The following is a 10,060-nucleotide window of genomic DNA, read 5'->3' as shown; positions in this document are numbered from 1 at the left end:
TCACGTGTCTGTATGCTGCTCTTATTTGATGGTGGTGGGAGAGTGAGCTGAAGTGATGATCATTTGGAACCAGTTTTTTGGGGGTTTTTTTTGGGGGGGGGGGAGTTGACCTTGCCTCATGTCATGCATGGAGAAGGCAATGGCAGCCCATTCCAGGACTCTTGCCTGGAAAATCCCATGGACGGAGGAGCCTGGTGGGCTGTAGTCCACGGGGTTGTTAACAGTCAGACACGACTGAGCGACTTCACTTTCACTTTTCACCTTCATGCATTGGAGAAGGAAATGGCAACCCACTCCAGTGTTCTTGCCTGGAGAATCCCAGGGATGGCGGAGCCTGGTGGGCTGCTGTCTATGGGGTCACATAGAGTCGGACACGACTGAAGTGACTTAGCAGCAGCAGCATGTCATGTAGGATCTTGGTTCTCCAACCAAGGATCAAACCTGTACCCCCTGCAGTGGAAGCACGGAATCTAAACCGCAGGTCTGCCAGAGAAATCCCTGGAACCAGTTTTCTTTAGCCATATTCTACTTTTCTAAAACACAATACCTTGGGTTGGGGGAAGACAAAAATCCTGGGTTCTGTGAATTAAGAGTACATTTTCTATGGGAGTTTGGTCTAGTTTTCTGAAGTAAAAACACCCCTTACTGCTGACACTATTCAGAACAATGTTTATTGCACAAAAATTAAAAAAACTGCAAAGTGATTATCTTGGTTTAGGAAGCCAGGAAGAATGCCTTTAGGGTTAATATATTTTTCAAGCCAGCCTGAAATTTGATGGGTAATGCATATATTAGAGCATTTTTTATATGAGTTACTGCTGACCTGAAGATAAATAATTATGAATTAAACTGAACATAGATCTCTTCATAAGAGTTTATAGCAATCAACAGGTGAAGTCCCAGTGGGTTTGATATCTTGCAGGGGGCTTTATTTTTGTTTTCAAACACATTACAGTCCATTGGTGACAACACTAGAACCACTTAAGCACTTGAAACAAGGGTCCGAAATTTAGAAACCTGATTTTCCAGAACTAAAAAGGTGAAATGTTTTAAAGAAAACACTAAAAAAGGAATCATAACAAGCCTCACTCCATCTTATAGTGAATAAGGTGAAGTCTGTATGATGAAGGAAATACACGTTTTCTGTAGCCAGATCTTAACGGTGTCTTTTTTTGGGTGCTTCTGACCTAACCATATCTTGATACTGGGAAGTTGTCTTATCACCAAATACTATTCGTGCCTAAATATACATGTAGCTGATCGGGCTTTCCTGCTGTCCATTAACTAGATCTGTCGTTAATTTGACACGACTGAAGCGACTTACTACATACACTATGCAGAGGGAGAATCACTGAAGTATTTTCTCAATAAGATGCATTTTGGCCAGGAATGTTATGACATTCTGCCTCAGGCATTGTAGGGAAAGACCACAGTTGACTAGGAAAAAGTTTATCTTCAACAATAACAAAGGTCTCTTTGTAGTATAACAGCTTTCTCGATTCCCCGCTTTATATCTTTTCAATGTTCTGCAATCTTAGAACCTTTGGAAGTTCCAAAATCGAACCTGCAGATATTTAGTTTAATAAATAAGGTAAACCAGTAAACGGAGAAGGCAATGGCACTCCACTCCAGTACTCTTGCCCGGGAAATCCCATGGACGGAGGAGCCTGGTGGGCTACAGTCCATGGAGTCGCTAAGAGTCGGACACGACTGAGCGCCTTCACTTTCACTCTTCACTTTCATGCACTGGAGAAGGAAATGGCAACCCACTCCAGTGTTCTTGCCTGGAGAATCCCAGGGACAGGAGCCTGGTGGGCTGCCGTCTATGGGGTCGCACAGAGTCGGACACGACTGACGCGATTTAGCAGCAGCAGCAGCAAACCAGTAAAACAAATGAAGACTTTTTGTACAGTCCGCTTGGATCCACAGTAAAATGGAGGATGTCTCCAGGAAACTGCAACTCCCATGAAGCAACGAGGGAAGGCGGAAGTAGCTACCCTTTGCTCGTCTGCACCTCTAGGTCTCTTATTGGAAATATGTGCTCATATCTAAATAATACTATATCCTCATAATAAAACAGGTGAGAGGAATCTTGTACATCAAAATATTGATTTCCAACAGAATTTTTCCAGCTTAATCACTCTTCACACCTCAGGGAACTGCCAAAAGCTATTGTTACGCCCCTTGAGAAGCCTCGCCCTCCTAGGGGCAGGGCGATAAAGCGGAAGTGACGACACTGAGTATTCTTTTAAATATCCGTAGGCGGGCCCCTAGCGATCTCTCGGCCTTAGCGCCATCTTTTGAGGTGAGTGTTTGATGGCTGTGTTCGTGTTCCGACTACAATCCATAAACATCTGATCTCTGCACTTACCATCATTACAGCAAACTAACCGCAGACTTTTTTTCTTTACCCGTAGAAACCTCTGCGCCATGAGAGCGAAGGTAAGCAGTCCCTGCCAGGGAGCTAAAGCTGTAAGAATTGGCTGTTGGTAGGGGAGACCTTGGCAAGGGAAATCTGCCATCGTTCCGGGGTCGCCGGGTCCTCAGGTTGTGATCACGAGCTAGTGGGAGAGGAAGAATAGTTTGGGGAGAAGCAGAATAGGTGGTGCGTAAGGTCTGTGGGGAGAAGCAGAATAGGTAGTAGTTAAGTTCTGTGGCGAGAGAGGCTGGAAGTGGGAGAGAGCTCATGCAGGCAGGATTCGGGGTTTTACGTCTGGGATTCAGGTGGCAGTACAGATTGTTGATGTGGTTTACTGCGACTAAGCCCTCTACTTGGTCAAGAATCTACCCGGTTGTAAATAGTGCTCTTCATGAAAGTTGCAAAAGTGTTAGTCGCTCAGTCGTGTCCGATCCCGCGTACTGTGTAGCCCGCCAGGCTCCTCTGCCCATGGACTTTTCCAGGCAAGAATATTGGAGTGGGTTGCTATTCCCTTCTCCAGGTAATCTCCCTTACCCAGGGATTGAACCTGAGTCTCCTGCATTGCAGGCAGATTCTTTACCTTCTAAGTCACCGGGGAAGCCTCCTCTAGTGTTCTTCATATCTCTATCTAAACTTGTTACTGAAACTAATGATATCTTGTTTTATTCTCTGTCCTTGGTTATAATCGGTTGCCAGTGGAGGAAGAAGCGAATGCGCAGGTATGCTGGGACGTAGTTAGTACTGTGGGGTGGAGGCGGGGAGTGGAGCAAAGTGGACAAAACTTGGGACGAACATTTGGTTTAGAAATCCAACAACTTATGAGCATTGACTGGCCAATGCCATGAATTGGGCAGAAGACGACAGAATCGTAATGTTGATTTTACCTGTCCCTTGTATTGGGTGCACCTTTAAGACTGGAGGGAAAGACTGAACTCGGGTTTGTGGGGCCCGAGGTGTATTCTTATGTCTGGTTTTCAGGCTGAAGCGCAAAAGAAGAAAGATGAGGCAGAGGTCCAAGTAAACTTGTACACCCATGGAAGCCACAGAAGCAGAAACAAGGGAAGCCAGAGGCCAGGGACGCTGGTACAAATTGTGGACTGCATGCCTACTATCTAGAACTTCTCAATGGATCTGGAACATCTATGGCCATTCTGATCGCCTTGACCACCTTTGAGAGACCTACCTTGCTCGTATCAAAGCCGTCCCTTTTGATCCTTTGCCCTGGACCTGTGATAACTATGGACTAGTTCTCTTCTCAGTTGTGGCTGAATGTAACGTGTACAATAAATCATCTCTTTTGCTGTCTTAGCTGAAGAAAAAATTTGTGTGTTATGTGGTTTTTTCTGGTTACACTGGCTGGGGATTCTCTTAGCAGTACAGTCTGTCTACTCCCTGCTGTAGAAAAAGTCAAGCTTTATATCTACAGGTCGGGGGGCGGGGAGGTGTGGGTTCCGGTCTTAGGAGCTGCTAGAGTATTGGGTGGCCTTTACTTCCTGGAAAGGGCGTGAACTCCAGGGACGGTTTTCAAGTTGGTTTCGCGGGCGTAGGAGCCCTCAGGTCCGCTCTTATCTAGGTCCACGTTACAGAGTTCCACTTTGAGGCGTTTTGCCGTTGGGTCGCGTTGTCATGGTGACACGCAAAGCTTGCTGGGAGCTTCCTGCTGCTAATCGCGCAAGTACTTCGCACACCACAGAGTGTGGTTCCGGGTCTGGTAGCTAGAGCGTCATTTCTTCCGCAGGAAGCGGAAGGGCGATAGGGTAGGCGGCTCTTTGTCGAAGCTAGAGGACCGGCAGGCGGCAGCAGCAACTACGGCGGCGGCGGCAGGTGAGGGAGGCGGGAGACTTAGGTGGAGGCCGCGCCCGGAGGGGAGGAGTCGGGGCCGGCCCAGCGGCTGGGCTCGGCCGGGCTACACAAGGCCCCCCAGGACCGAGTTGGCTGTTCCTCACGTCGTAGGGCCGAACCCCTTTTCTGACTGACCCCGCTTCGCGAGCAAACGCCAGCTCCGTGACGTCACACTCTTGCCCATCCCCTCTGCTTGATGTCACCTGGAGTTCCCTTTCCCGCTTCACTTCGTGCTCCCTTAGTGTCCTATTCATATGGTCCCCGGCGGAGCTCCGGCGGCACTGCACAGAACCTGCCAGGCGAAACACTTGCTCCGGGAAACTCCTAGGACTTTTTTCCCCCCAAACTCTGGGGTGTTGAGAAGCGTCATAATCACCGCCCCCAAGTCTAACCCGCCGTCCCATTGCACTGTCAGTCGCAGCCCTTGCACGGCTCCCTGTTCGGAGTTCCTAACCCCAACCCGACTCTGGGCTTTGATCCCTACATTCTCCTTCATCTCGAGAAGCGTCCCTTACCCTTTGTTCACTCAGAGCTGGTTTTCCACCTCTTTCTCCTAGGCTCTCCAAATTAGTTCTGTCCCATACTACTCTTACTGGCAGCTTCTCCCCTTGACAGGGGAAGTTCAGTTTGAATCCGAAGGAAATCTTGGAGCGCCTAGAGCTCTTTCCATTTTGTCAGACTTCATTCTTAGAGCAGCAACCACCCTGTAGTTCTCCATTCTTACCCCTTCTTACACCCAAGTCTCTGTTTTTCTCCTGCTCAGAACCCAGCAGTGATGTGGAGGTGGAGACCCACAGAAGCCCCGGACTTCACCTGAGCTACCTCAGGTATCACGCAATCCTGGGAAAGTTGGGTGGGGAAAGAGTATCAGATATGATTATCTGCTTCTGGTGGGACTTGTAACATGGGTCAGGCTTGGATAGATGCCATTTATTATTCAGCAGGTCAGTTCCCTTTTAGTAAAAGTTTTTATCTTTTCTTTTCCCACTCTTTTCCTTGATTGCTTTTACTATTCTGGGACTACCTCCATTTGGAGGAAGAGGACCTCTCTTTTACAGATTCTCTTGCAACTCTGGCCTGTGATCCAGTCGGTATATTTTCGGGATCATTTTGCCTTGAAAGCAAAGTCAAGGCAACAGACTGGGTGGTTGGGGGCCATGAAGGCCAAAGAAGTTGTAAAGATTCCCTTATACCCAAGGGGAAACAATATGAAGTTTTCCTATTTGAACAGCAGGGGGAGCCTGAACACTGCTTAGGAAAGGCTTAGGTCAGACACGTGGTAGCAGGGACTCCTAGTCTTGTTGGGGGTGGGGAAAGGAGAGGGCTAGAACCAGGGCAGTGGACTGACATTCCTGAGATCGCTTGGGCAAGAGGAGACTTAAAAAGCTTTTATAGAGTCTATAAATAAAGAGGATCTTCTTGGGGTGAGGAATGGTGTGGTTTGATGTCAGTGAGATCTTCCCATGGAGGGTAGGAGGGGTATAGAGTGAAGAAAGACAGGTTACTTGTTCCTGTGAAATTAACACCTTTCTATTGCCTTGATCTTGCCACAAATGGTTTTGTCCTTTGGGGGGTCTATAAGTGGAGATTCTGGCTGTCGAACTCTTCCCCTGAAATGGAGGGGAGGGGGCTGACCATCCTAGAGTTGAGGATAGTGGTAATCTGGGAGAGAACTCCAAAAAATGACAAGTTTAGATATTGCCCTCAAGGTGGTGATACCAGTCTCTTTACTCAGGACTTCCTGGGGTCAGGATATCTGTTTCTTCACAAAGTCCTCTCCTGACATCCCATGGAAGAGGGGGTCAGGGAAGCAATGTCACCAGTATCCCATTATCCATTGCCCTTAGTAGCTCACCAGCTTATCTTAGCCACAGTTGCTAGTCTTCTCATAGCCTGATCAGACATTGACAGCAGTTCTAATTTTGCTTCCACAAATTTAATAAGGTCAGTACAGGAGGGGAAATAAAATCCAACACTAATCTCTCCCTCTGCCTCTTTGGCATGTCATCATTATATGAGGTGGCTTCACCCCAACTCTCTTCCTGCTCCATCAGCCAGGCAAGTGTGAATCATTCTGCCACAGACCAGGAGCACCAGGGCCTGGGCAGGACTTCTGATCAGCCAGCCAGTCCAGGCAGGGTGCTCAGCCGTTAGCTGCTCCACTTCCAGTACCATTGTCCCTCTGGCCTGCCTCTTGCTGGACTGCCTGCCTGATAGTCAGGAAGAGTTTGGCCTCTCTGGAGGACTCCAGTTTGACACAGTTCTTCTCTTTCCTAGCGGTCACCAAGAGTGGCAAGACAAGGAAGAAAGCCCCGAGTTGGGAGGGACCAGGATGCCTGACCGGGACAGCTATGCCAATGGCGCTGGCGGCAGCAGTGGAGGCCCTGGAGGCGGTGGCGGCGAGGAGACCAGTGGGACAGGGGCAGGTGGTGGCGGGGCCAGCTCAGATGCCATCTGTAGAGACTTCCTGAGGAATGTGTGCAAGCGAGGGAAGCGCTGCCGCTATCGCCACCCAGACATGAGTGAGGTGTCCAACTTGGGGGTAAGCAAAAACGAGTTCATCTTCTGCCATGACTTCCAGAACAAGGAGTGTAGCCGCCCTAACTGTCGATTCATCCATGGCTCCAAGGAGGACGAGGATGGCTATAAAAAGACAGGAGAGCTGCCCCCCAGGCTGAGGCAGAAAGTGGCAGCCGGCCTAGGCCTGTCACCAGCTGACCTCCCAAATGGGAAGGAGGAGGTCCCCATCTGCCGTGACTTTCTCAAGGGTGACTGCCAGAGAGGAGCCAAGTGCAAGTTCCGTCACCTGCAACGGGATTTTGAGTTTGATGCTCGGGGTGGAGGCGGCACTGGTGGTGGGGGTTCAACAGGCCCCGTTCCCCCAGGACGACGTCATGATCTCTATGATATTTACGACCTCCCTGACAGGGGCTTTGAGGACCATGAACCAGGCCCCAAGCGCCGGCGAGGCGGATGCTGCCCCCCAGATGGTCCCCATTTTGAATCCTATGACTACAGCCTGGCTCCACCCCGAGGGGTGGAGTGCAGACTGCTAGAGGAGGAGAATGCCATGCTCAGGAAGCGGGTAGAGGAGCTCAAGAAGCAGGTCAGCAACCTGCTGGCTACCAATGAGGTACTGCTGGAACAAAATGCTCAGTTCCGAAATCAGGCCAAGGTCATGACCCTGAGCTCCACTGCACCAGCAACTGAACAGACTCTGGCCCCCACGGTGGGCACTGTCACCACTTTTAACCACGGCATTGCCCAGACTCACACTACTCTCAGCAGCCAGGCCCTGCAGCCTCGCCCCGTGTCCCAGCAAGAACTGGTGGCCCCTGCTGGAGCTCCGGCTGCTCCCCCAACTAATGCTGCACCTCCTGCTGCTCCACCACCCCCACCCCCACACTTGAACCCAGAGATCACGCCACTGTCAGCTGCTCTGGCTCAAACAATTGCCCAGGGAATGGCACCCCCACCTGTCTCCATGGCTCCTGTGGCTGTATCCGTGGCTCCTGTGGCCCCCGTGGCCGTGTCGATGGCCCAGCCCTTGGCAGGAATCACAATGAGCCACACCACCACCCCCATGGTGACTTACCCCATCGCTTCCCAGAGCATGCGCATCACAGCCATGCCACACTGATGGGGCTAACGGACACTCCCCTGGTGTAGTCTCCCGGGCTGGAGTCGAGGGGCCTTCACCCACTCGCCTAGCCCTCCAAGGCCCTGTCCTAGGGGCTCACTCATGAACTAGGATGAGAGACTGCGAGGAGTTTGCTTCTGAGAAAGGGTTGGGTTGGTGTGTTTTCTCCCACCTACCTTTTATGAGGGTCCTCTTGTCCGTCTTCTTCAAGCCTCAGAGGGCTTGCATAGGAGTACAGACCGAGGGCAACAGATGAAGGACTGACTGAGGGGCTGTGTGTCCTCTGATGGGAATTTGGGGGACATCCTTGGTCTTGTCCTCTTTTCTGCACAGCACAGGTTCCAGCACTGGCTTTGGAAGAAAAAAATACCCTGCCCAGAGGGGAAGCCAGGAAAGAATAGGAAGTGGGTGGCCAGGAGAGAAGGCCTGATAGGAGCCTTCAGACAGTTTGGGGCCTAGTTGAGTTGGATAATACAGGAACTGCTCCTGGGCCCATGGGAAGATGGGGACCATAGTACTCCAGCCCAGAGACTAGGGGAGCATTCATTACCTTGGCTTGACCTGGACATCCAGAGGGCAGGGCCAACCACGTTCCAAAGAAATAAAAAAAAGTTATTTTTGACAAAGGAGGCAGTGAAAACTTGCTTAGATATCCTGTGTGGAAGATGGGAGCAGTAAATAGATGTCATGCCAAAATGGAATAAAGACCCCACTCTCACAGAGCTTGGGTGAGGATGGATGAAGGCCAGTGAAGAAGGGTAGGGGCCCAGAGCAAGATCAGATGGGGCTTCAGGGAAGGTACTTTATGGGGTAATACCATTGGAGCCACCTCATCTAGTTTAAAAACAGTCCCATCCATTCTGGTTCCTGTCTGCATGTACTATTCCCAGGTTGCCTTAGTAACCAGGGCTCCCAGGGTCATTTGGGGGCAGGTACTAAGGGTGGATGTGCTGGGAAATGGGACTGGGATATGTGTCAACAGGGCAGGGCAGGTGGCAGTTCCTCTCTGAGTCGTTGACAGCAGCATCCCTCCTACCGCATCCTTTTCTCAGTTCTCAGCGCCTTAAGCCTTCAAGGCTTAAGAGGTGCTGGGGAAAGGAGAGTTCTTCTGGGGACATAAGCCTCAGGGTTCATTCCTTACTTCCCTCTGCTTCCACATAGGACCATAGAAGTTTTAAATCCAGTTAAGAGTCAGTAAGGCCAAGGGTCCCAGTAGCCAAACCTCAGTTCCTCCTCAGCTCATGGCTGGTGTAGGGGAAAGAACTCAGGGGAATAGTCTAATGGGACAGTGGATTTGGGGGTAAAGAAAGTGATCCTGGCTTATTCTTCCCCCATCACATCTCGTGCTACCTCTTGCTCTTGTTTGGTGGGTCATTCAGTATATCCTGGGATTGGAGATGGTGGGCTAAGTCAAGGCCAGTCATTTTAAAAAGGGGAGGGGGCGCAAAAGACTGAAATGGGCAAATACTGAAATACTGTTTGTGGGTTCTAGAAGCCACACATTGATAAGCTTAATGTTGATTTTCTGATATAATTCTGGATTATTAAAGAGATGGTTTATGAGCATTTAGACAAATGTGATCATAGATACCAACATGAATTCATCCTAGCCAAACTCTGACGAGCTAACTTTATTTATTTTTTTGCCAAGTATCTCTAAAGAGGTAGATTTGGGAAACTGTAGATGTTGTATGTATTTTCTAATGTGCTCCAGCTAAAGACCACCAAGAATATACCTACAGCTGAGTAAGTTGGGTGGATTTAACGCTCTTTGTGATGATGGAGAGAGGGTACCATGTGGAACCATGTGTGTCTTGCAAGAGGGTGTTAGAAAGGACCTGTAGGACTTGGACTTTGATTGAGTTTGGAGAAGGTTCAAGGAAATAGAGCTTCACTCTAAACTGGGTGCTGTTAGGGAAGCAGGGAAAACTCTATGATTGGGTATCTTATCTAGAAAAAGGACAGACTAAAGTGAAGCTGAAACTGCAATAAGTAATGAAGCAGTAGTCATTAGCTGGGAGAGGGGAATGTTTGCCGTTTAAGGTTTGCACACTGACCTTGTTTAGCGCTTAAACAAAATTGTGATCTTGGTTTGTTTTTGTTTTTTTGCCTCACTTCATCACAATCACTGAGTGCCCTTGTTTGATGTTGGTGTTTTG

The 10,060-nt window shown here is 49.5% G+C and overlaps 1 protein-coding gene across 1 annotated transcript; it reads left to right on the top strand.

The window, feature by feature from the left end:
- Positions 1-6,593: 6,593 nt before the first annotated feature.
- On the top strand, positions 6,594-9,471 carry ZC3H10 (zinc finger CCCH-type containing 10). Its single transcript, XM_043890218.1, has one exon. The coding sequence runs from the start codon at positions 6,594-6,596 to the stop codon at positions 7,899-7,901; it is 1,308 nt and encodes a 435-aa protein (XP_043746153.1). The 3' UTR covers positions 7,902-9,471.
- Positions 9,472-10,060: the final 589 nt, after the last annotated feature.

This window comes from Cervus elaphus, chromosome 3, assembly GCF_910594005.1.
Source record: "Cervus elaphus chromosome 3, mCerEla1.1, whole genome shotgun sequence".
In the NCBI taxonomy this organism is placed as follows: domain Eukaryota; kingdom Metazoa; phylum Chordata; class Mammalia; order Artiodactyla; family Cervidae; genus Cervus; species Cervus elaphus.
This window is presented reverse-complemented; position numbering and strand designations above follow the sequence as displayed.

What these genes read in the sequence shown, in the direction of transcription:
- ZC3H10 (XM_043890218.1), top strand. Translation starts at nt 6,594, where the DNA reads ATGCCTGACCGGGACAGCTATGCCAATGGCGCTGGCGGCAGCAGTGGA.